The 24,340-nt window shown below is 53.2% G+C and overlaps 1 protein-coding gene across 1 annotated transcript in view; it reads left to right on the plus strand.

Moving 5' to 3' along the window:
- Positions 1-24,340, plus strand: part of IGF1R (insulin-like growth factor 1 receptor) — a 218,015-nt gene that overhangs the window by 174,223 nt on the left and 19,452 nt on the right. Inside the window, exons 7-16 of the mRNA XM_012732667.1 lie at positions 3,047-3,261; positions 5,329-5,455; positions 6,111-6,349; positions 8,179-8,346; positions 8,530-8,734; positions 13,201-13,484; positions 14,780-14,916; positions 15,493-15,652; positions 19,345-19,447; positions 19,955-20,025. Of these exons, the coding sequence (XP_012588121.1) occupies positions 3,047-3,261; positions 5,329-5,455; positions 6,111-6,349; positions 8,179-8,346; positions 8,530-8,734; positions 13,201-13,484; positions 14,780-14,916; positions 15,493-15,652; positions 19,345-19,447; positions 19,955-20,025 (1,709 nt within the window). The remainder of the gene's footprint in view (positions 1-3,046; positions 3,262-5,328; positions 5,456-6,110; positions 6,350-8,178; positions 8,347-8,529; positions 8,735-13,200; positions 13,485-14,779; positions 14,917-15,492; positions 15,653-19,344; positions 19,448-19,954; positions 20,026-24,340) is intronic.

Genomic DNA, 24,340 nt, shown 5'->3' on the forward strand with positions numbered 1-24,340 from the left:
CTGAACTGGGGCCTGCGATTTGAGCACCACTCATGTCCTCCCGCACAGAGCCAGTAGGGTGTTCATAATGCAGGGGAAGGCGGCCCTGAAGCAGTCAGTGCAGACACCAGACAGACATCTTCCAGGAGATAACTAGCCGCTCCCAGGCCCCCAGTGGGTCTGCAGATGGGCACGTCCAGAAACATCTTTTGCAATGCTGAGAGGGCCAGGAGCCAAGATGCCCCAATCTCTAAAATTCAGGCATCCTGGATGTAGCGTAAGCTGCAGAGAAATCAACAAGCAAATTTTTTTTTAAATATTCTTTGACTGTAAAAGGAGCAAATTTAGAAACAGTTGTTGAATAATTGACTTAAGTCAGTTTCCTGGAGGAGACAGTGAGTACCTCACTGCGTGTGTGTGTGTAGGGTGCACACACCAGCCTGTCTTCGCCTTTGACTCTGAATTCTCACCTACTCATGGAAGGAATGGGGTAGGAGAGGCCAGGTCCCCATCTGGGGTTGCAGAAACAAGAGCAGAATTGTCAGCTCATGAATGGCTGGATTATTATTTTGATGGGAGCTTTATTTTTATTTTTCTGTCACTTACACGGGCTCCATCACTCCTGGGTTTTATTGATCTGGGCACCCTTACTCCTGGCCTTCTCAGTGTGCTAAAGAAAAGTTTGTTTACTGTAAAAAGATAATCTTGCTTTTCAAAGTGATTAATCACATACACAGCATTTCGGTGTGCCTGCCATTCATTTGTCAAATTCCTGATTTATAATTCACGCTTCCTCCCATGGGGAGAAGCATGTTTTTTTCGGAAGGTATTTTTGGCGCCGTTCTGTTCCCTGGTGGTGAAATTAGTTGACTGAAAAGAAACCTCATCTTGGATCGAGATGGACATTTGACCTGGCTAATTGGCTCTCACTCCTGGCCTAGCAGTTTCTGTACCAGTAACACTTTTATCCTGGGAGGCTGACTTGGGAACCTGGGCAACAGCCGGACCCTTTTGGGTCAGCACTGACCGGCAGTGTCCTATAGCTGGACGCACAATTCCGTGAGCAAGAAGGGGCCTGTGATCAGAGCCCCAGTTCCTGCCTGCAAGCCCTGGGGTTGCCCCACCTGCACCCACATTCATCATGATGTTCTGTGTGCTCTTCAGCAGATGCATGTTAGGGAGTGAGCTCCTAGTGGAAGGAAAGAATTATTAGCTCACACTCGGGCTGCCTGATCCTGCAGCCATGGCAAGGATCGCAGGTGGGTTAGCAAGGACCCTGTCAGAAGCACGCCTGGGGGCTTTTTTATTAGTCCACTGAACCCCTGTGCAGGCAGGACCACTCCCCCCTAGCCCTCACCCCCACCCGGCGCCATAGTGGTCCTGCTTGCATAGGGCAGAGCCTCAGGCTGCTGGGGCAGATTTCATTTTGGATCTATGGTGAGCAGGAGGGCCCTGGACGCGCACAGGTAAGAGGGAGCTCAGGTGATACCTGTCCATACCCCGACCTGTGTGAGCTTGGGAGAGGCCAGGGGAGCGCTGGGTGGCTTGCCCAGGGCTGTGCAGCTCCCCAGTGGGGTTTCCAGTGTTTGCCACCTCTGAGGTCCTCCCGGCCGCTCCCTTGTGAAGCCCAGGGACATGGCTGGGCTCTGCTTGGCTGCCTTCTAGAGGAGGCTTACTTATTGCTTTGCCTGAAAAGAGGCTCAGGCAGAGCATCGGCCATGTGGCTGGAGGTCCGTGAGGGTGGGGTGCAGAGCTCAACTGGACACAGAGGTGGCACAGACAAGCCCCAGCGTGTACAGAGCTGTTGGCCTCTGTTTCGTCCTGGCTGTGGAAGGAGGCGGGTGCCTGCCTGCCCCTCCATGGTTTGGAGCTGTGAATGGATCTTGGCAATAGATCGGTGTGCTGCCCCCATTCCTAGACTCCATTTTGCATGCTGTAAGTGAGCCCCAGGAAAAGAGCCAGGAAGCAGAAGGTGGGGAAGAAGCATTTGAGGACCGTGGAGACCTGACCCTTCAGGGCAGAGGGCTCAGATAGTCAGCTGCGAACTGTCTGCCGGGTTTCCTGGGGAATCCAGAGAGAAAGTGGTCCTTCCCCCACACACCCTCTGTTCTCTGAGCTTCCTGGATGATGTGGGATTCTCCCAGCTGGATAGCCAGGGTAGCAGTGGCCAAAGCTGACTACCCCCGACTTTGCTTTCAGTGGACATCCAGGTCCACTCTCTGGAGCAGGCTGCATCTGACTGGGTCAGCTCTGGGCCCAGCCTTTCCTCGGCGCTTGGCGTGCAGGAGAGCCCTTCTCCAAGTGTGAGCCCAGGACTAAGAGCATCCGCTTTGCAGGGGGCGGTCAGAGGTGCATGTTCTCGGCCCTGCCAGACCTGCTGAATCCGAAACTGGGGAGAGGCTGCATGTTTCTGGCCAGGTTCTTGCAGACAAGCTTGGTGCAGACAAAAATTGAATTGGACAGTGGGCATTTCTTGGATGGGTGGCCCAAGGGGACCTTCCGTCTAGGGTCATTTGCCCTGCCCCGCGCCATCTCAGAGATTGCCGCTGGGCTTTCTGGGAGGGGCAGTGACTACAGAGAGGGTACACCCAGGCTGGCATCCGCCATGTGTGTTCCCTGCCCTCCCCCCGCCCCGTGCTCTCCCACCCACCCTGTGCTGCCTTCTGCGGGGGTATACTTTGCCCCCCAAGGAAGAGGGCACACTTTCTACAGCAAATAGTAAGCTGATCCTGTTGAGTCACAGAGTGAATCTGCTCACCCATGGGCTGATTTCAAGGCCTTGTACGTACTTGGTACTGACCAATGGCTTTTCTGGGGACGATTCAAGTAACACCCTCCAGCGTGAGAAACACGATCGGTTGGTAATAGAGGTCATAAAATTAATTAGTGTCTTATCGACATCAATATGTTGTCCTTGGGTTATGCTGTTAGCAGCGACCGCCCGTCCCCATAGCCCATTAATAACGGAATCTCCTGTTGCAAAGGAGGGGTATCCCCACCAGAGGGGCCGCTGGCAGGTAGCGTGGAGGAGAGAGGGCCGGGGCTCACGTGGGTTCTGTGCTTCCAGGAATTACTCCTTCTACGTCCTGGACAACCAGAACCTGCAGCAGCTGTGGGACTGGGACCACCGCAACCTGACCATCAAAGCCGGCAAGATGTACTTCGCCTTCAACCCCAAACTCTGCGTCTCTGAAATCTACCGCATGGAGGAGGTGACCGGGACTAAAGGCCGCCAGAGCAAAGGGGACATCAACACCAGGAACAACGGCGAGAGAGCCTCCTGTGAGTGGCCACCGCTGTCTCCACACAGTCCCGAGACGGCCTCCCCGCCCCCCTCCCAGCCCGAAAGGCCATACTGTCAGTCGTGTACCTCGCTGCAGCTTGGGGGTACCGCCGCGCACCTCCGTTTGTGCACGTGTGCAGCATCACGTGACGCAAGGGCAGTGCATTTCGGTACAATCACTTTGCAAGGCTGTGTCATGATGAGAGATTAAGTTCCCCACTCGTGACCGACACCCCAAGGACTTACAGGGAAATCCTGGTTATTGGTCCGGAGGAAAATTCCGTTTTAAAAGTTAGCAGATCCCAGTCCCCCAATCTCCTTGTATGTGAAGTCCTTCCGTTTCAGCAGCTGTGACACAGGACCCCTCCTCCTGTCCAGAACACTCTGGCAACCACGCGAACCCTCCCCCAGCGGGCACGGTGCTGCCTGCTGGCCCTTCGGGGGACACACGGTCCCCTGAACTCGCTCTTTGCTCACAGATCTTTTCCTTCAGAGTCTCTAGTGGGGCAGATTCATCAGTCTCGTAGTGATAAATTTCCTGGGCGCCCAGCGCTTCTCTCCCGCGGTCCTTAGGTGCCACGTCCGCGCTCACTGAGCAGCGTTCAGCACCTTATTGTGCACAGCGGCGAGGTGAGAGGCTTCTTAAAGGAAAGCCGGTTTCTTCTGAGCCACCCCCCACCCAGGGAAGCGGGGTGTGCAGCCCGAGTCCCCTGTCCCTGACTCGCCGCCTCCTTGCTCCCCCACACCCTGAGGGACGCCGGTGATCCCTCTCCCCGCGTGGGAGTTGCCTCTCAAACGGAGCACCATCTCATTACCGCCCCGCACTGGTGATACAACTTTTACGGCGCTTCTCTCCTCTAACCCCATCTGGAAAACCGCTTTTAAATTGTTGTGCGTCTGTTTGGCTGGAGAGGGTGAGAAGAGGTGAATTGTCTCTCCACCACCGGCTTTTAATAAGTCGAAGAGTATTAGGAAAAAAACAGTCATTTCCTCAGCGGAGGGCGGTTTGCACACGCAGGCCGGGGCCCTGTGATGTGGTAGGCAGGTGACCGTGTCAACAGTGGCTGGACCACCCGGAGTTTGGAGAGAAGAAGCGGCCAGAGTGGCGGGCGTGTTCGCGGCCAGCCTCCTCCTGCCTCCGCGCCTGCACAGCCCTGCCCGCTGCCCGTCCCAGCCCTGGCACGGCTGCAGCCAACGCATCAGCTGGCCTTCAGCGGCTTCTCCCAGGAGCCCGGCGTTGACCTGCCAGCTCCCGGATTCCATAGCCGCTGCTTCTCCTGTGAAAACAAAGCCGGGTTTTCTCCCAAATAACACCTCTGTGCAGCTGCACGCTCTCCTGAGCCCTGTCCAGCGCATTTCACCCACAACCACTCTGCTTCCCCCCTTAGTGTGAGCCAATACAGCAGAAATACACCCAGGACAATTCGGGAAGAAACTCCGGGTCCCCCGAGGGGAGGCGGTCACCCTTGTCTCCCCACTCTGCCCGCTTGGAATCCGGCTGAAGAGCACAGGGGGCTGGGGCGGCCGTCCCCTAGAAACCCCCACCAGCCGAGGCTTCCTCTCCCAGATCAGAGGCCTTCCCAGGTGAAGGTAGTTCCCATCCTGCTTTTTCAGTCGCTACCTGTTAGCCCCTGCAGTCCCAAGACTTCCTGTGTTTCCTCTGCGGTGCCGAGTGCAGACTCAGAAAAGTCCCCTCTGTGGCACACCTGCCTTGCTACCTGCTGCTGGTGGTTGCACATGAGCAGACGGATGTCCACAGGCGCCATCCTGTGAGAAGTTTCGGCCCAGCTTAAACTCCTCGCTCATCCTCCAGGCCTGTCTCTAAGGGCTGGGCAGAAGGGCAACACAGCCTCGCTCACCCAGGTGGTCCTCTTGCAAGTGAGGTGTCCCCCAGGTGCGAACAGGTGTACTCAAGCAAAGGAAGCTCCTTGTAGTGAGGTATTTGGGGGCTTAGAAGTAAGAGCCACTGAGAAGCCCAGGCGGGTGACAGCGTGCACATCCGGCCTCAGAGAAAAGCACGGGGGATGTCGGTCTCTGTCCCTCACGGATGCGCCTCTGTGCCCCAGGTGAGAGCGACGTCCTGCACTTCACCTCCACCACCACGTGGAAGAACCGCATCATCATCACCTGGCACCGGTACCGACCCCCGGACTACAGGGACCTCATCAGCTTCACCGTCTACTACAAGGAAGCGTGAGTTCTTGAGTCTCTGCACCACTGGGCCCTCCTGTGGCTGGGCTGTGGGCAGGCGGCCCCTGCTCCCTCCTCCCGTCCTCCCCACTGTCAGGCTCCTCCATCCCCATCACCGTGGTGACAGCTACAAACGGGAAAGTGTTAGCTTGAGGCCTGGCTTTCCTCCTTGGCTAATTAGGGAGCCTTGATAAAAGAAATCCAAAGGGAGACGTTTGTTTTCCAGAGAATTGGATACTGGGAGCTGTGTTGTACAAACCGGTTTTGTTTGTTCTATAGCAGTCTTTTTCTCCAAACGTTATCCTTTATCTTTACCTGATATTTCCATTAAATGACTGCTGGATTTTTCTTAACGGTCCAGAAAAAGTCACAATTAGATGAATGAACCATTGCATTTGCAGGTGTTCTGAAGGCACGATCCCTGTACCTCTAGAATGGACTCTTCCCAAGCCCGAAAATGCAGCCCCTTAGTGCATAACGCTGGTGAAACCCAGAGTCTGCTGCTTCATTTTATTCTGTGCCCCTCTATTGGATGATATGTGTGATTTAGGACTCCCTTTATAGAAAGTGGGATGTGCCGGGCCCCTGGGGAAGGTTTCTGAGACCTCTGATGGCCGAGCCCAGAGACATCCTCTGAGCTCTACTGATTGCCTTTCAGACCCTTTAAAAACGTCACGGAGTATGACGGGCAGGATGCCTGCGGCTCCAACAGCTGGAATATGGTGGACGTGGACCTCCCTCCCAACAAGGACAGCGAGCCCGGCATCCTGCTGCACGGGCTGAAGCCCTGGACGCAGTATGCTGTTTACGTCAAGGCCGTGACCCTGACCATGGTGGAGAATGACCACATCCGAGGGGCCAAGAGTGAAATCCTGTACATTCGCACCAATGCTTCAGGTACCCTGCCTGCCCAGGCCACCCCAAGCTTCTGCACGCACTCCCTGTCCCTGCTTATGGCAAGAGGTAGCGGAGGGTGTCTACCTGTTGTCACGCTGTCCTGGACTGCCTGCCTGGGGAGTCCAGCCGAGGCAGAAAAGCTCTTGCTCTTATTCCCACCCCTTACACTTGGCTCTTCCGGGCCATTTCTGGACATGGTACCATTTTCCATTATCTGTCTGCTGTGGGCAGGTCCCCCAGGAAATTGGGCTGCTTCCATTGGAAGGCCCAGCCAGGAGAGGACCTTCTGTGGCTGCCCTTCCTGTTAGTGTTGATAGTAGAACCTTCCGGGGCGGAAACCATGCCAGTCTGTGTTCTGTGACCTCCTTGGCTCTTCGATTTTCTGTGTTCATTGGGCAGGCCCGAGGCTTCCAAAAGATGTGTATGTTGTGGGTCTTCATACTACCTGCTGGCAAGGATGTCCCTTCCCTCCCTTGACCTTCATCGTCTAAAGCACTGCCTTTGCCTGCTCTAGACCTGGAACTAACAGAAGCAAACATTGGTGTGTGTGTCTCAAGTATATAAAAACCAGGTTAGAGCAGCAAGGCACACGTTATAAATATGATGTCACTGGTAAGCATTCCTTGATGAGAGACCTTTGTTAGTGCCATCTGGGAACATGGGTAAGTTAGCACAAAATAAGTTTAAATGGCCAAGGGGGGGGTTATGGGTGGGGAATACCTTTGGCGCATACACCTGCTTCCTCCTTTTCTCATGTCACTCACCCTCACAGTGAAAATTAAGTCAGTTCACAACTTTTCAGTCCCTGTCCTTACTATTGGTGAGGACAGAGCATCAAGTGGTCTGCTCTTGGGAACCCCAATTATGAGATCTGTAGGGGTAAGCTGTTTCTGAAATGATTGTGATTCACATTCCATGGTTAGCTTTGCCCTGAGTAGAGCTGGCCTTAGGCATAACTTTGCCCCAAAGTGTCATTCTTTAGGGGAATCTGAATCTGATATGCGGCATCGTGGACTATAAAGCACCCAGACGCTGTTCACCCCCTTCCAGTTTTAAAACTTGACACCCACGTAGCTTAATCGACATGTAGGGTGGGTTTCCAGAGTGTAGGAAACCCACTGAAATTGCTGCTTTTTTGTGACCCCAAGATGTGCCGAAGATGCTTTCGGCAGCCTGGGAAGCATTTACCCTTTACACCCAGGTCAGCTCCTGGCTGGGGCTTGGGGTAACAGATCAACATGACCAAATGCCTGTCCTGCCTGTAAGTCGGAGTCCATCACGGGACGTCCTGCCTGCCTGCGAGCTTGAGTTTTCAGACCATGGCTCAGAGTCGTGTCTCAGTCAGCCCGGTGGAGCATGAGGATAGAATAGGAAACGTCTCGGAGCTTCCCCTGGCCTTTCCTCAGCTCTCACGTGCATGCATGCGTGCGTGCATGCGTCCACACACACCCACCACGCGCTCCATCCCCTCTTACCTTTTTGATCAGTTCAGAAATCTAGCGTGAAATACAGATCAGTCAGCATTGCCATTTGCTAAAATGTCGGTGTCAGACATTTGGAAGCTGCCAGTTGTAATGCGTGAGAAGAGCTCATGTTTGAATTAGCCGGAGACCCGAGTTCTCCAGCCTGACCCCGCAGCCCTTCCCATGTGCCGCGTGCTCGGGAATGTCGGTTCCTGCCGAGATTACCGAGGACAGAGAGTGCAACGGGAGCGGTTGGATTTACATTGATACCATTGCAAAACAACCTTCCGTTTGTGGCAGTGTCTCCCAGCGTCTGAGAGCCTGGGCTCTAGCTGACACCTGAAATGTCTTTGTGCCCCTTTCCAGTGCCTTCCATCCCCCTGGACGTTCTCTCGGCGTCAAACTCCTCTTCCCAGCTGATTGTGAAGTGGAACCCACCCTCTCTGCCCAACGGCAACCTGAGTTACTACATTGTGAGGTGGCAGCGGCAGCCGCAAGACAGCTACCTCTACCAGCACAACTACTGCTCCAAAGGTGAGTGTGGGGGCGGGGCCTGGACACGGGCGGCCCCAGGGCATGCCCGGTACCCGTGGGGGATCGCCTCCCTTGGAAACAGCTGCGTCGTGGACTGGGGTGCCCCCACAGCTCCCCTTGGCCCTCTCAAGCATGTAAGGTGGTTTCATTTCCACTCTCCGTGGACTCCTCTTTTCCAAGCAGACAAAATCCCCATCAGGAAGTATGCCGATGGCACCATTGATGTGGAAGAGGTGACGGAGAACCCCAAGACTGAAGTGTGCGGTGGAGAGAAAGGGCCTTGCTGCGCGTGCCCCAAGACGGAAGCCGAGAAGCAGGCGGAGAAGGAGGAGGCGGAATACCGCAAGGTCTTTGAGAACTTCCTGCACAACTCCATCTTTGTGCCCAGGTACCGGGTCATTTGAAACGTCTCCAGGCTGGTGCTCCCGGGACAGATTCTGATCCTTTTCTCTCTTCCTGGGCCGTGGGAGGTTGGTGGCCTCAGGGCCACACCCAGCCACCACTGAGGCAGGAACGGTAGATGCGGTTAACAGCCTGGTGGAGTGAGGTTCTTGTGCAAGCAGGTTGGCCCGAAGAAAGGCTCCCCACAGAGGGGCATGTATTGTTACCCCATATTTCACTATATCTGTGTACTTATTTACTTAGGTCAGTGTGTATATATGTGTGCGTGGAGGGTACATGTGCCGCTCAGCCACACAGCCCCTGTAGCAAGGGCAGCGGGTGGGCGAGCAACCAATCCCTGCCCAGGCTCATGCAAACCAGTGACTGAAGAGTGGGGATTTGAACCCCTCTCTGTGCTTCCTGATGCCTCTCTCAGGCTGGCTGAGGAGTGAAGCAAAAGGGAAAAGATCGCTTCTCAAAGGAGACCAGCTTGGGAAGCAGTGTGGGAGACAGCCTTGCCGCTTGAAGCAGCGCCTCCCTCACAGGCTGCCTGCTCTTCCGCTGCTGCCCAGTGGGGACAGAAGTGTAGGGAAGGAAGTGTGTGCACAGCACTGTGCACAACCGCCAAAAGCTGGGAGCAACCCCAGTGTTCAACAGAGAAATGAACAAACTGGTCTGAATATGCTGTGGAATATTACTCGGTCATAAAAAAGGAAAGGCCTTCTAAGGCCCGATCAACAATATAGATGAACCTTAAAGGCATGACAGAAAATGAAAGATGCCTGACTCAAAGGGACAGATAGCATGTCATTTCCACATGAATGAGATAACGTAGAAAGGCAATTCCATGGCAAACTGAAAGTTGATTTGTGGTTACCAGGAGCTGGGGGAAGGGAAAATGGGGAGTTCATCTAATAGGTGTGGAGCTTCTGTTTAAGGTGATGGAAATTTTGGAAACAGGTATGACAGTCACATATTAGGAAGGTGATCACTGTCGTTGCTACTGAGCTGTGCACTTGACAATGGATTAGGTGGAATATTTTAATTAAAATGGTTTTCTTTATAACAATAAAAAAGTTTTCAAAAAAAGCAAAGGAGAGTTCAGCAGAATATTCCTGTGATGTCTGGAAGAGGGAATGGAAATGAAGTGGAGGCTGAAGGCTCCCTTTTCTTCTGACGGACTAAAGGGTGTCATTTGAGAGCCGCCTCTGGCCTGAGATCTGGATGGAAGATCTGGTTCAGACCAGCAGGGCCCTGGTTCCCCCTTGCCACTCCCACGCTGAGGGGGACCAGAGGCCTGGGGTGTCCATTTACCTCATAGTTACTTTGCCCTTAATGGGGTTCTTAGGTTATAACAACAAATGGCTTTTAAAGCCATATTTTTTTTCTGTCAAGTGACCCTGCTGACGTGTGTGTAATAATCAGCGATAGCCATCTTGGAAAATCTCCCTAAAATACCAAATAGTGACCTTTTAAGACGAAGTGCCGTGTCCGCTTCAGAATGAAGCTTTTTGTTGCTTGTGATTTCTGCCCCTCTCCTGCCCACTGCGGCTCCTCCCACCAGCACGGTGATGTCTTCTCTGATGGCACAGTACCAGGTTGGGGTTCACTAGTCTTCCCCACGTATCGAGTGTGGTTTGGAAAATTGGGAAGTTGAGGACTAGAAAAGAACACAGAGGTGTTTAAAACGAGAACTGAGAGAGCAGTTGAGTGACGCCTGACATCCTGACTAGTGATCTCTCTGGGGTGTGGTCCTTCCTGCTCAACACGGCTCCTTGCAACGGGCCAGAGCCGCCTTCCCGAGGGAACTGCTGGTGGACACAGGATGAGTTTAGAGTGTCCCGGGCAGGATGGGTAGGACTTGTTTGCTTAGTGTCCCTCAGAGGCTGTAGGCACATTGCTGTCTTACCCCTCTCACCCCGCAGAGATCCAATTCTGGGCCCAGAATTTGGGAAGGTTTTCCTGAAGGGCCCTTTGCTTTCAGTGTGCAATTACAGGACACTCCCCAGCGCCATTTTGTTCACCCCAGCTGTGAGCATCAGGAAGGCAGACTTGTGTTCACCAGATATCACTGATGCATCGAGTTCATGTCCTTGAGTTCAAAATAAGTTCCCAGGCGTCTCCACACCTGCCAGCCTAACCTCGCTCTCTATGACAAGTCTCTCTCATCACAGAACATTCATCCATTCTGGGCTTTGCCCGTGGGCAGGGCCACCGTTGAGCAAGGACTTTCTTGCTTCCTGCATGTACTGTGGCGTAGATCTGATGGCGTGTCACTCCCAGCAGAGCTAGCTCAGGTCAGAGAGTCTAGGGAGCATAAAGGACCTGTTTCTGTCTTTCAGTCAACGGGACTGGCCATGGTCGACTCATGTTCCTTTCAATGCACTCTAAGGGCGCTTTATTTGGGAGCTAAACCCAGTCACGTCCGTCTGTCCAAGGTGCATCACCCACATGGCCTGCTTTGACAGAGGATGGAGGTTAGAGTTGGTGGCGCGTGGACCTTCCACGGGCCCTGCCATTGTTTTTCAGCCCCATCGTTTGCTTTGAGTAACTGCGCGTGGGCAGCTACAGAGGCGTGGGAAGTGTTCTCATCAGAGTAGGCTGTGTGGTGGGTGGCAGCTGGTGATCATATTTGCGCTGGGTCATACCGTTTGGAAACGTAGCTGTTTACAAAGAACTTGGACGGGCTGTTCTGCTTGCCCCATAGCTGGTCTTCCAGCTCACGCCCCATGAGGCCTCCCTCCCCCGGCCCCTGCCTTGGTGTCAGGGTAACATCTCTGCCGGCTCCAGGAGGCTGGCACCTGTGAAAAACTATACCAGCTTATGGAGTGACCCTTATGGTGTAGTCTCAGGGTTTGGGGTGGACTGTGGGAGGCGTTTGACTATGATTTTGCAGTGGATTAAACCTAAGAACTTCTCACAGGTGCAAGTGGGTGTTGTGTTGACCTTGTATGTTATGTTGGTTCTGAAGAGAAGGCAGAAAATTAGTTCTGAGAGGTGTCGATAAACAGTCTTCCTGGCGATAAATGTGATTTCTTGTGTCCTTCCCTCTGGGGAATGTGGGCGGGCGTGCAGGGATGAGGACAGGGTACGATCAGCCTCATTTCTTAACCTTTCCCGGTGTTGCGAAATTGAACGCAGATGCCCTGGGCCCTGAGCTCCAGGCCCCGCCCTGGGACCCTCCACCTGGGGGCGTGAGCACCTCGTGCTTGGCATCCACATTGTGGCTGGGCCAGGTGCGCTCTCAGCCGCGGTGGTGACAAGTTCTCTGCAGGGGCTGTGTGCTGGGCAGGCTACCCCCACCCCATGCCGTCATGCCGTGCCTTCCCCCTCTCCTGCTCCTGGACGGATGGGGCCCGCAGGAAGCCCGCTGAGGGCAGTGACCATGAAGGCCTCCTGGGGGCCTCCCTGCCTGTGGGAACCTCAGCTCTTGCCCCTTTGTGAGGACTGATGAACATCCTACGTTGTGGACTGTCGTTTCCTTGGCTTCCTGTTTCCACTGCCCCCTTTGCCCACCACTGCCGCCTGTTTGTAGGAGGCATTGCGATACCTGAGAGCTTCATGCGGAGTGGGCAGTGCCCTGTCCCACACTGTCCCCTGCTGCTCACCTGAGGGTGGCCCTTCCTCTCGTTGGTTCCTGTAAATGCTAGGGGCCTATTTTGAAGACCCCCCTTGTGTTGGCATGGGTGGGGGGGAGCAAAGAAACCCGTTTTTCTGTACCCCACAAACGTAGCCATTGGGAAGGTCACCAGCTAATCTGCCCTGTGGGGGAGCACATTGCCCTATGGTGACCTTATGCATTCCCGTCTGCTGCCCTGTGTTTGCTTCTGCTGCTGTTATTTGTCCAAACTCCACAACCCCAGCTCTGCCCTTCTCGGGTGACACCTGAGAAAGCCATGGGAGCGCAGGCGACACGATCGCTGGGGTCCAAAAAACACAGGTGCTACCCTCTGAGGCGGGGAGGTCAGCAGGAGCCCCCAGGGGTGCTGGCTGCCTGGCACCTTAACTTCTGTCATCAGAGGGGGTCCCAGAAGCCACCACCGCGGGCCTTAGGTCTCCCCCTGCCCATCCTTCCGGGGCCTGAGGCACCAGCTTACTAGCTCACTCCCCAGTAGGTCTCTGGGCAGTGGCTGGGGCTGGCACCTTTGCTGCTCCCCTAGCTCTGTGGGCTGGAAGGCGCTCACCTCTGGAACACTGCCTCGCCAGGAGCACGGGGGCGTTTGTTTGCTCCAGGTATAACTGAGTAACCATCCCAGGAGCCGAGGGCAGTTTGTGTGCCGATTCTGAGGTTTGCACAGTAGAGAAAGCAAAATAAATAACGAAGAGGGAAATCCCCGTGTTATTTGTTGATTCTTATCCAGGGGGCTGAATAGCTCCTTTGATTACAAGCTGGAGCGTTTTCTGTTTCTGTTTCTGTCCTGGAAGAGACAGAAGAAGTAGGACCACTAAGCTGAGCTTCTCTCTGCCTTGCAGACCTGAAAGGAAGCGGAGAGACGTCATGCAAGTGGCCAACACCACCATGTCCAGCCGAAGTCGGAACACCACTGTGGTGGACTCCTACAATGTCACAGACCCAGAGGAGCTTGAGACTGAATACCCTTTCTTTGAGAGCAGGGTGGATAACAAGGAGAGAACTGTCATTTCCAACCTGCGACCTTTCACCCTGTACCGCATTGACATCCACAGCTGTAACCATGAGGCTGAGAAGCTGGGCTGCAGTGCCTCCAACTTTGTCTTTGCAAGAACCATGCCTGCAGGTATGGTGTGATCCAGCCCCATCGCTGTGTCACTCACAGCCTGTTGGAGAAGGCCGTGATGTGTGGACATGGAGTGTGACCCCCTAGGGTGAAGGCCTTCAGTCTCAGTCCTGGGAGTGAAGAGAGGAGCTGAGTTGAAGGCAACGTGGTAGACTAGACCAGCCTCCCATCCCAGCCTCTCCTGACAGGGGACTTAAGAGTTGGGAACTCAGTTTGGGATCACCCACCCCCTTTTTAGAGTTGGACCAGATTCCCTTTGTGCCCCGTGCCCTCATTTGTATGCAGGTAAATTGTCCAGTCCGTCTTGAGTTCCCACAGATGCGGTGAGATTCCCCAGGCAGCAGCCTTGATTCACAGCGAATCGAGGTCATCTCCTCGAATGGCCTTTTCCTGCTCGTTTGGGCTTCATTTTTCGCAGGTCACCGCTGCCTGTCACCCAGTGCCTCTGTCTCTGGGAGTGGGCAAGACCCCACCGCTCTTCCCTTCAGGCAGAGAAGGTAGTAGAAAGAGGCTGAGATGGCCTTGCGAGTGGGGCCTCCTGGGCAGGGTTCTGGTGAGGACATGAGTGGCCTCTCGGCAGCGGCCAGGCTCCCGGGTCTCAGTTTCCCGTCCGTCCCTGGGGAGCTGCAGCCTCGCTGATGGCTCGGCACCTTCCGCAGCTGTGACTGGCAGCGAGGAATGCTCACCGCCTGGCCCAGTGCTTCGAGAAGCAAAGGCAGATGAGCCGCACCGCTCCCTCCACCAGCAGTGGGAGGAACTGGGGCAGTGGCGTGGCCACTCTCGGCAGCCTGTGTCCTCATGCCTGTGGAGACGCCGCACTGGCTATGGTTGCAGACTGAGGCCTCGAAGGAGCCAGTTCTGGCCCGAAGCTCACGGTGCTACGGCTGCTGCAGCTCATGTGCCAGGGCCTCTCCCAGTTCCTTTTGCAAGTGGTGACAGCAGAGCACCAGAAATAAGTTACTGAAGTTGGCAAGCTCTTCCCACTCTTCTTGAGAGCACACTTCTTGGCTGGGTTGACAGGGGCGGTAGGCCTGGTGGCATCTTGAGACAGGTCTTGGGTTGCTTCAATCCACAACCTCTGCTGTGTGTGCGTGTACATGCGTCTGTGCTTGTGTGTGCAAGTATGTGTGCATGTGTGTGGCCACTTTAGGGGAGTCTTGAGAGTCGCTGGCCGGAGACTTGCACACATGGAGGGGGGTGGCGATCTGGGGTTATTCTTAGGTCAGCACATTGTCTGCCTCCTTCTGTGAGAGCCAACCAAGTCCAACGTAATCGCTGTTGAAATTGTCACGCAGAGGGAGCAGATGACATTCCTGGACCGGTGACCTGGGAGCCAAAGCCTGAAAACTCCATCTTTTTAAAGTGGCCAGAACCTGAGAACCCCAATGGGTTGATTCTGATGTATGAGATAAAATACGGATCTCAAATAGAGGTAAGGTGTGATGGGACCTGGGTATGTTTCCATCACAGCACGGCATCACTTGCTACCATACGACACAGGTCACCTACTGCTTAGCTGGACTCGATGGTAGTCAGTGAGGACGGGGTCTTTCTCCAAGCTCCACACTCTGAGAAGCACCTGGAGTAGACAGGGACCTGGGCTGTCCTCACCCACAAGACACAGTTGATCCTTGAACAGCACGGGTCAGAACTGTCCACTTCTGCACAGATAGGCCTCCTCGTTGACCGAGGTGGGTCCACATGTACAAAGTGTTGACTGGGAGTCTGCACCCCTAACCCCCAACTTGTTCAAGAGCAAAGGCATGTCATGGCAGAAAGCAGCCTTCCAGCACTGACTAGACAGGGTCTTAGAAACCTGTCTTCCTTCTAGAGTTCCTCTTGGTTACGAAAAAATCACTTGACTGCAACTTGGGGGTACCTAAAGTCAGAGGAGGATGACTTTGGTTCTTTCTTTGCTTCCAAATCAGAATTGCTATTTGTAGGGCTGGGTGGTTAGACAGCAAGAGAACTAATACCCCGTTTGCCACCCCACCCCATTGCCCCCCAGGATCAGCGGGAGTGTGTGTCCCGGCAGGAGTACAGGAAGTACGGAGGGGCCAGGCTGAATCGCCTCAACCCGGGAAACTACACGGCCCGGATCCAGGCCACCTCGCTTTCTGGGAACGGGTCGTGGACGGATCCTGTGTTCTTCTACGTCCCCGCCAAGCGTAAGTCTCGCCAAGTAGTCACTGGTAGCTTGGCAGGTGGTCTGAACCAACGTGGGGAAACTCGGGTCTCTGTGGCACTCTGAGTTTCTACAGCAACAGAAGACTCCAGCTTCTGCCAGCACCTGGTTGTGGGGCACCAGCTTGGTCTTGAAGTCCCCACCTCATTGATAGGCAACACCAGTCTCCGAACCTGTCTTTGGTCAGTCAGCAAGAGGCCTGGGCTCTGGACCTGGTTTCTGTCCAAAGTCCTTTTGCAAAGCTCTGCATGGCCATTCCAGCTGCTGCCTGGTCAGGACATCAAATTCTTAAGGTTAACAGAAACTGGGGAGCACCGCTAGGCTGCTCCAGACAGGCATGTGCAGGATGACATTCCAGGCAGAGGTGGCCCCCGCTTCCCGTGTGCTGGTAAAACATGCTGCAAAAAACAAAAAAACTTGCTGCAGTGCTCACTGTGCTCACCTCCCGGCACAGAGACTGGCCTGGGTGTGCCTTGAAGCTTGAGCCATCAGCCGGACACGATTCCTAGAAGGTGGTTCTGTGCAAGAACTGCAGGTTTTAAAGCTGAGTTTTTATATAAGCAGAACATGGGCATGATAGGTTGGCCAAGGAAATTTTATGTCTTAATTGGTGATATAAATATTCCTTACTTCCATATTGTCTCTATATTGAGAAACCCAAGTTTTTAGCTGATTTTATGTGTTAGTATTGTATGGGACCAGACTTGCGTAAGTGTTCTTCCTTCTCTGCTCTCAAAAGAGAGAACAGCTCCCCCTTGCTTCAGGGGGCCACTTTTGGGGTCTAGTGGGCAAACCCCCTGCCTGGTGCTGGTGTCTGCACCCATGTGGCCCCACTCTGGGGCCTCAGTTTAACTCCGGATTCTGCTGGTCCGGTGGTCTGCCGCCTCGTCACCTAGTAGTGCCATGAAGATGTCAGAGGAAGGATGGGGGCAGAACAGCGCAGCCTTTTCTGAGTCTGGCCCTCTGCCTGGGTCAGTGACTGTCCATGGAAACAGGTGCATTGGTAAGTAATAGGGCTCGAGATTCTGAAACGCAGACTTCAGGTTTTAGCGGTAGACACCTGCTGGGGCAGGTAACGCCATCCACCAAAAAACAGTGAGCCCTCCCTTGATGTCAGCCATCGCTCTGGGAAACTGGCTTTAAGCAAAATATCACGCAGCAGCCGAGGCCCTCGGTAAGTCATTTGGGTCAGCCTTGGCCATGACTCTTGTGTTTTGCTCGTCAGCATTACAAGGCGACCTCGTGGCCAGCTCGCCCTCTCTTTATCGTTGGCTCACTGTGGTCCTTGAGTCCCTCCAGAGCGTGCCCTGCTCCTCCGCTCAGGCACAGAGCCTGGGTTTAGGGGTCCGGCTGTGGTCTTGGCAACAGTCGCCTTGGCTCCTGAGGGTCAGCACACACGGCTCACCTTGAGAGCAGGTGTGGTCTGCGCCTTCCCATGGTTAACCCCCCAAGCACCGTGGTAGAAGCCCTGCTGCCGGGGCTGGCAGTGCCGTGAGGTCCGTCGCCTGCTTTGCTATGGGCAAGGTTTCCTTGACATCTGACAAGGCCCGCCCAATGCAGTTTACTCTCAGTTTCTCTTGTTTAATCCTCCGAAGAGAGGGAAGCTGGCGATGGTGCTCCCAGAGGAAGCCTTCATGGGCTTGAATACTATTAAATTACTCCTCAGACTTTTCTTCTCCAGACTAAATAATCTCAAGTCTTTGGCCTTTTATTGTAGCTCAGGCTCAGAGACCAATTCTCTTAGCATTTAATCATTTTGTTCTTCTTCTCTGGATGTTTTCCAGTTTCTCCATGTCCCTGTTGAAATGTGAAACTTGAATAGAACCCAGTACAGCCTGACCAGAAACACAAGTGATGCAAACACATGAAATAAGCCTTAGAGAGAAAAGAAAACTCTCCTGGTTTCCCAGGGGCCAGGCCAGCTTGCCAGGAGCTCCAAGAATTAGCAAAGGCAGGCTCTTGGGTCTGTTTTTGAGAGCTATCTTATGAAATGGAGCTAGCCTTCCTGGTCCCTAAGGGTAGTCAGAACATGACTTAAATACTGAGTGACAGTAAATTAATTAAAGTTAAACTAAAAGTCATATTGATTTTTCAAGTTAGTCGTGGGGAAATCATCCTCTGTGGGTGATTTATAGTAGGTGTACCTTGGTCCCCAGTGAGTTCTGAGCCCATTTTCATATCCACATCTTCATTTGGGGTCCCTGAGCACCTGCGATTCCTCAGGCCTCCTTTTCCTTTGTTCCTGTGCTCAGTCAGTGGCCCCAGAACCCAGGTCACCTAGGCCATGACCCCAGGGCCCCCCCCCATCTCCCGTCCTCTCCAGCCACCATTTCTCACTCAGACCCGTGTCTCATTGCTTCAGCCTCAAATGCCTCTGGAATTGCCCCTCGCTGCCCCCACCCCTGCCGCCAGGAGCTTATTTCTGGGGAGAGGTTCAGCAGGGGGTACAGGAAACTGTTCCCATCTCAGAGCCAGGGCCTGCATGGGCCTGGGGGGACAGCCCATGTCTGAGTCCTCCTCGTTTCTGGAAGAGGAACCTTGATTTCTCCTTGGGGCCTGAGCGACAGAAGATGTTCTGGTGCCCTCCATCACCCCCCAGCACAAGGATGCCGAGACAGCTGCCTCCCTGCCCCCAGCCCTGCAGGCCATCCTTGGGCACCGCCAGATCTCGGGTACCGGGGACTCCCGTGCCTCTGCCTGGGGCTTGCACGCCTCCCTGGCAACTGAGTCTGCCGAGGGCGCCCAGCAATGACTTCTCCTGTATCATTCCCCAGCGCCCCTGCGTCTGCAGAGCCTGGACACCCCTCTCCTTCCTGCCTGGTCGCAGCCATACACACAGTCCGATTCTGGTTGTCACGAGACCCCCAGACATGCTGTTTCATGCCTCCCCAGACTCTCCCAGGGTGGGGACCCACCCGCCAGGGTCAGGCTGGCATCTGCCTTAGGTGCTGGGTGTGGGTGAGCCGAGCGAGGCGCTAATGGTAACCAGATTTTGATGTCTGGAGAGAATCCAGACCAGCCGCGGCAGGGGGTACCATCCTGTTGTTTCACTTAAGTACCTATGAGATTGTCTTTGGATAGGCGAAGGTCACTATCACTTGAGCTCCGTGCGGTCACTCCTCACGTAGAGGCGTTTTGGTCACGACCAACTGCATGTGGGACTGTGGTCCCGAGGCCATGCCACACAGCCCGGGTGTGCAGTGAGCTCACCACGAGGGTCATGCTCACCACAACGTCACATCCTGACATTCATACAGCAGTGATGTCACCTAAGGCTGCGTTTCTCTCCTGTAAAGCAACACATGACTGTATTTCAGAATCTTGATTTATTTTACTTAGCAATTGAATTTGTTTCCATGAACAGCCATTAAGCTCCTATAAAGATTATTTTATTTCAGTCTATCATTTGAGCTGTCAATGCAGAATACACTCTGCTTCCAAAAAAAAAGGTGTATGCCCTCCACCCGTGCTGATTTAACCTTATTTCACATAACTCAGGGTGGGGTCTTTTTGCTGTTATTTCTGATACAGTTTGCTTTTGGGGATTCTTAGCCTGGGATGGAACAGCAAAGGGATTTCCAGGGGTCATTTTTTCAGACCTCCCCCTGACCATCAACAAGTGAAGAGAGGGTTGTTCACCTCGTGACACTGTATTGCTACCCTCTGTTCCCACAGCAACCTATGAAAATTTCATCCACCTGATCATCGCCCTGCCTGTAGCTGTCCTGCTGATCGTGGGCGGGCTGGTGATAATGTTGTACGTCTTCCACAGGAAACGGTGAGTGACCCACCCCCCACCCCACCCCCCGAAAAGGCCAGGCACTTTGAACCTGAGTAGAGGCGATCTTTCTGAGGATTTTTCAGAAATATTATGCAGATGGGGAAAGAAGGCATTTTCTAATGATTTGACAGTGACAAAAAAATAAAATGGGAGGCGGTGTCACTCGCCCCTGCTCTGCTCACCCCATCACACATATTGCTGCTAATGCAGTTAGCTAAGCGGATGGATAAACATGGTCAAATCACTCTTCCCTTGACCACGAAGTGAAGAAGCACGTGTTGCTTTAAAAGCACACACCTGAGACCTCCAAAGAAGGTGAGCCTGTGTCTGCAGGGGTGTGCTGGCCCCCCAGGCCTGAGGGGTGGGAGCCGTCAAGGTGGGGTGAGCTCTCACCCTCTCTCCCGATACTTGGTGAAACCGACTAAATAAAACAGAACAAAGATGAGAGTAGACAAGGAAGTGTGTGAAGACTGCTTTCCTGAACCCAAATCTTCTCTTCCACAGAAATAACAGCAGGCTGGGGAATGGGGTGCTGTATGCCTCTGTGAACCCGGAGTACTTCAGCGCTGCCGATGGTAAGCACTAGGGTTTGGGGTGCCTTTGACCTTGTCTTCATTAATGCTTCTTCTGATGTACTTCTTTCAGTCGGGCCTTGTAGCAGGCCCCTGAAGATGTCAAAAATTCTGGACTTGAGGGGAAGCCCCAAGGAGATAGAGGACTTGAGGGATGAATTTGGCCAGCACAGCCAGCGCTTTATTTAATTGCTTGCGAGTTTATGCTAGAATGAACCGTCTCCTGGTCTGTAGTTGGGGTCTGCCACACCTGGCAAAGCAGTCCTTCACTAGCTCCGGCTTGAGTTTCTCGTCATTGCTCACCAGGTCACTTCCAGGGTCCCTGCCTTTTTTTATCATGGGGTGTTTCTGTCACTCCCTCCTGATGGGGTCGTAGGATTTATACCCTCGTGGCCTTTTCACGTGCCCTTTGGTGAAAACAGATGTGGGCCATTTGGAATTTTGAATGGCTGAGGTCCGACTTCAAAGCTGGGTTGTGCTCTGGGGTCTGTCTTCATTGCTCTGTTTGCTGTCTTAGCTCCCTCAAGTTAGTGTTGGTGGATGTTGAGCTTCAGGGCTCAGCCGTGACATCGCACCAACTGGCAGTGTCCTTGTCTCAGCTCCTGAAGGTGATTTCTTACGCCTGTCTCTGTAGATGAGGAAATAAAGCCCAGAGGAGGAGCCCAGCCCCAGGCCCCCAAGCCGGACAGCTGAGTTATCGGGGGGATGCAGCCACAGACCTCTGAAGTGACACTGTCTCTGTGCGGCAGGGGGTGACAGCCCCAGGCCGCCTGGCTGGCCCACAGGATGGGCTGGGTGGGGTTAGAGAATGAGTCAAGCAAGCAGGTGGTCCTGTCTAGGCAATGCTCGTCTCCTTGCTTTGGAAAGGGAAGTAAATTTGCTGTAGACATGAAATAAAGAGTGGTAATTATTCTAGCCAATTCGCCTAACCAAAAAAGAAAGCCTAAGAAATACTTTGACACTTTAAAAGTGCTGTGTAAATGGGTAGGGTTTCACTGTGGTTTCTCTAATAATTTCTACTTTGGTGATGTTTCCAATGAAAAGCAGCCTCCTCGGAATGGGGTGGGGCGTAGAATAATGAAGATATCATCCCTGTTTACTGAGGACTCACATACTGTAATCTGAATAGGCGTACCTCTGACGTGCACACTTCCACTGTGTCACGCACACACACGTGCTCACACACGCTCACACTCCCCGCCCTCAGGTATGTATGCTTGGGTGTAAGGCCTAGGCAGTTTACAATAGTGTTACTGTAGAGATCATACTTTTAAGAAAAAAAAAGAAAAGCAAAAAATATTTTGATGTCTGTATAAGTAACTGCTTGATACATACATTTTCTTTTTAAAGATTTAATGGCAAGTAAATATTTGTGTTGGATAGTGATTTATTATTTTTTCAAAGATTTATTTTTTGTTTACGCATACAAGAACTGGGGTATAGGCCAGAGGTGCAGGGAGGGAGAGGAGTCACCAGAGACAGAGTTAAGGAGCAGAACAGGTGGATTTACTGAAATATACCGCTGCGTGGAGCAGCCGGGAGACAGGCGAGGTCTGCTGCACCCTGTGGGTCAACACCCTGGCCAGGGATCAAACTCAGGGCACTGTGGCTGGGAATAGCTTGAACACTGAGACTTAACCCCCTGGGCCATCAGGGAGGCCTCTTATACTGACATTTTCTGTTTTAGTTAATACATATTTAATGCAAGCTTTATTTTGTTCTGTTTTTTCAATTATACTAGATAATGCCAAGTGGTAAGATAGGTGGAACCAATTTCATGCACTTTTCCAGTTCTGCCACATTCTTGTCAATATTTGATACTGACAGAACGTTTGATTTTGCCAGACTGGTGAGAGAAAGGAGAATCTCATTGGGTTCGAATTTGCATTTCCATGTTGATAAAGAGTTTCACACTCTGAATGGATGTGAGGGGAGCGCAGGGCCCTCTCCCCTCTCTAAGGCAGGCCAGGGCTTTTGGGAACTTGGCTCTGCCTTGAGTAAAGCCAGAAGCAGTGCTGGCCACTCTGACCAAGAAGTGTCCAGGCCATGGAGGGGGAGCATGACGAAAACACCGCCAGGCTCTGCTGGAGACTTCATTCGCATTTTCCGTCTTTCCCAATGTTTCCCTAATATGTCTTAATCCACCCTATAAAAAACAAAAGATAGGGCCCTCCCTGGTGGCGCAACAGGTTAGCCACAGCACTGAGAAGCTAAAGCCACTGCAGCATGAGTTCAAGCCCCGCCTGCCCCAGAGGTGACCCACATGGCACGGCAGACCTCTCCTGACCCGCCCGCTGCTCCCCTCAGCAGTGTACTTCCTCAGTCAGCCTGTTCTGCTCCCCACTCTGTCTCTGGTGAATCCTCTCACCGCCCCTGCACCTATGGCCTGTACCCAGTTCTGTATGCGTAAATAAATAAATCTTAAAATAGATATAAAAAAAAACACAAAACAAACTTCTTACCCCCAGGCTGGCAGATGGGAACACTGTCACGTCCATGGTGACTTTGTCCAGCCTCTGACAGCTCCTTGTAGCGGTTCTTTCCAAATGACACTGCAGTTCAAAGATGCTCAGGCAGCATCTCCCTCCAGAGGCTAATCTGTGTGCCGCCATTGTCCAGCGTGCTGCAGACCCAGTGGCAGAAATGCTGCTCACACTGTGCATTATACTCCAGCACCTGATGGCACTTAGAACCGCAGGTGAAAGTCAGAGCTCATGGGGTGGGTTTAGAGAATTCAGAGAAAAGGCCGACAAGTTCAGCGGTTTCCCAAAGAGTGACTGATGGGTGCTAACACTCTGTGGCATGGCGTGCTATGCAGGTAATTCTGATTGAGAGCAAGCGTGGATTTTCAGCACGAAAGAGAGACAGTGTCTCTGTACTTTGGAGTCTCATCTTAGACCATGTTGGCTACCCGGAGAGTGGACTTCATTTGCAAAATCCCTAAACACACATGTGCCGTGAAATGCCACGTTCTACAAAGAGAATTCTAGAGCAGTGAATAGAGCCCTCGTTGGGTGCTCCTTAGATGTTCCGCACTGGTGCCAGCTTCTGGGCCTCATTTCTAGACATCCTTTCCTAGGGGACATCTTGCCTGTAAATACTGGGCTGTCGGCACGCAGGGTCAGCTCCCTGCTGCTCTAGCATCTAGCTGCCCCCTGGGAACCCCCAAGAGCAGAGAAGTGCTCCCAGCTGCCTCCCCGGCTCCCAACCCTGCACCCCTAAGTCAGGACACCCCCCCTGCTTCCCACCAGTTAGCAGGGTGGAACCTGCAGCACTTCCCCTCGCAGGCCAGGCCTTGGGCCCACAGCACTAGAGGAACTGAAATTTCTTACAAAACCCAGAGACTGCACTGATGTTTAGTTTTCACCCATCTGCCAGTTTTCAGAAGGGATTTTCTTTTTTACCTTCCTCCTTCCTTTTCCTCTGTCTCTTTCTCCTTCCTTTCTGCCTTAGAATTATTTATTTTTATAAAGCCGAATGAATTGGACCAGGAGCATGGGGTCAAGAGGAAGTCATGTTGGGGTGCAGTCCTTAGCCCATTCCCCCAGCCTTCCCCCGGTGGTGGGAGGCCCCTGAGTTGCCAGAACCCAGCAAAACCTGGGCGACCTCTGTGCTCACCACCTTTCCCTCCACGTGGGTTACCGCTGTGCCCCTCAATACCAGCACTCACTTCTGTCCCTCCTTAGACACCCCGAGATCTTTGGCAAGGGCAGGGGCACTGGGCCTAAGCTGTGCCTGCCAGAGCACAGATGCTAAGAAATGACATGCTATTCCGTAGGTGATTCGGAATTTTCAATGGGCACACTAACAAAGGTAAAAAGAGCCAGATGAAAATGTTCATGTTTCATTTAGTATAAAAACTACTGCAGTATTTCATTGTGGGTTTTCTGCCACTGAAATCTTGGTGTGCATGATTTATACTGAACATCACATTCACATTGGACTCATCAGCATGATGAGTAGGTATTGGCCAGCGTCCGTGCGGGAGATGCTCATGGCTCTTCTAGGCCTGCTGCAGGAACAGGGGCGGCCCATCACCCCCACACTGCCGCTCACCCTCTTCTGGGTCCAGAATTAACACCCTGCCCTGCCTGTACTGCTCCGCTCTGCTGCTGATCGGGAGCGTCATTCCACTGGCAAGAGTTCTGCTTGCCCATTCCACTCACTCAGGCTCCTGTAAGTTATGTTGCCCCTTTCAACAATGTTGTATTTTTTTTTAAATTTATTTATTTGTGCATTCAGAACTGGGGTACAGGCCAGAGGCTCAGGGGTGGCGAGAGGCTTCACTAGAGACAGAGTGGGGAGCAGAACAGGCAGA

The sequence above is a fragment of the Condylura cristata genome, unplaced genomic scaffold (assembly GCF_000260355.1).
Source record: "Condylura cristata isolate star-nosed mole 26May11 unplaced genomic scaffold, ConCri1.0 scaffold00035, whole genome shotgun sequence".
Classification (NCBI taxonomy): Eukaryota; Metazoa; Chordata; class Mammalia; order Eulipotyphla; family Talpidae; genus Condylura; species Condylura cristata.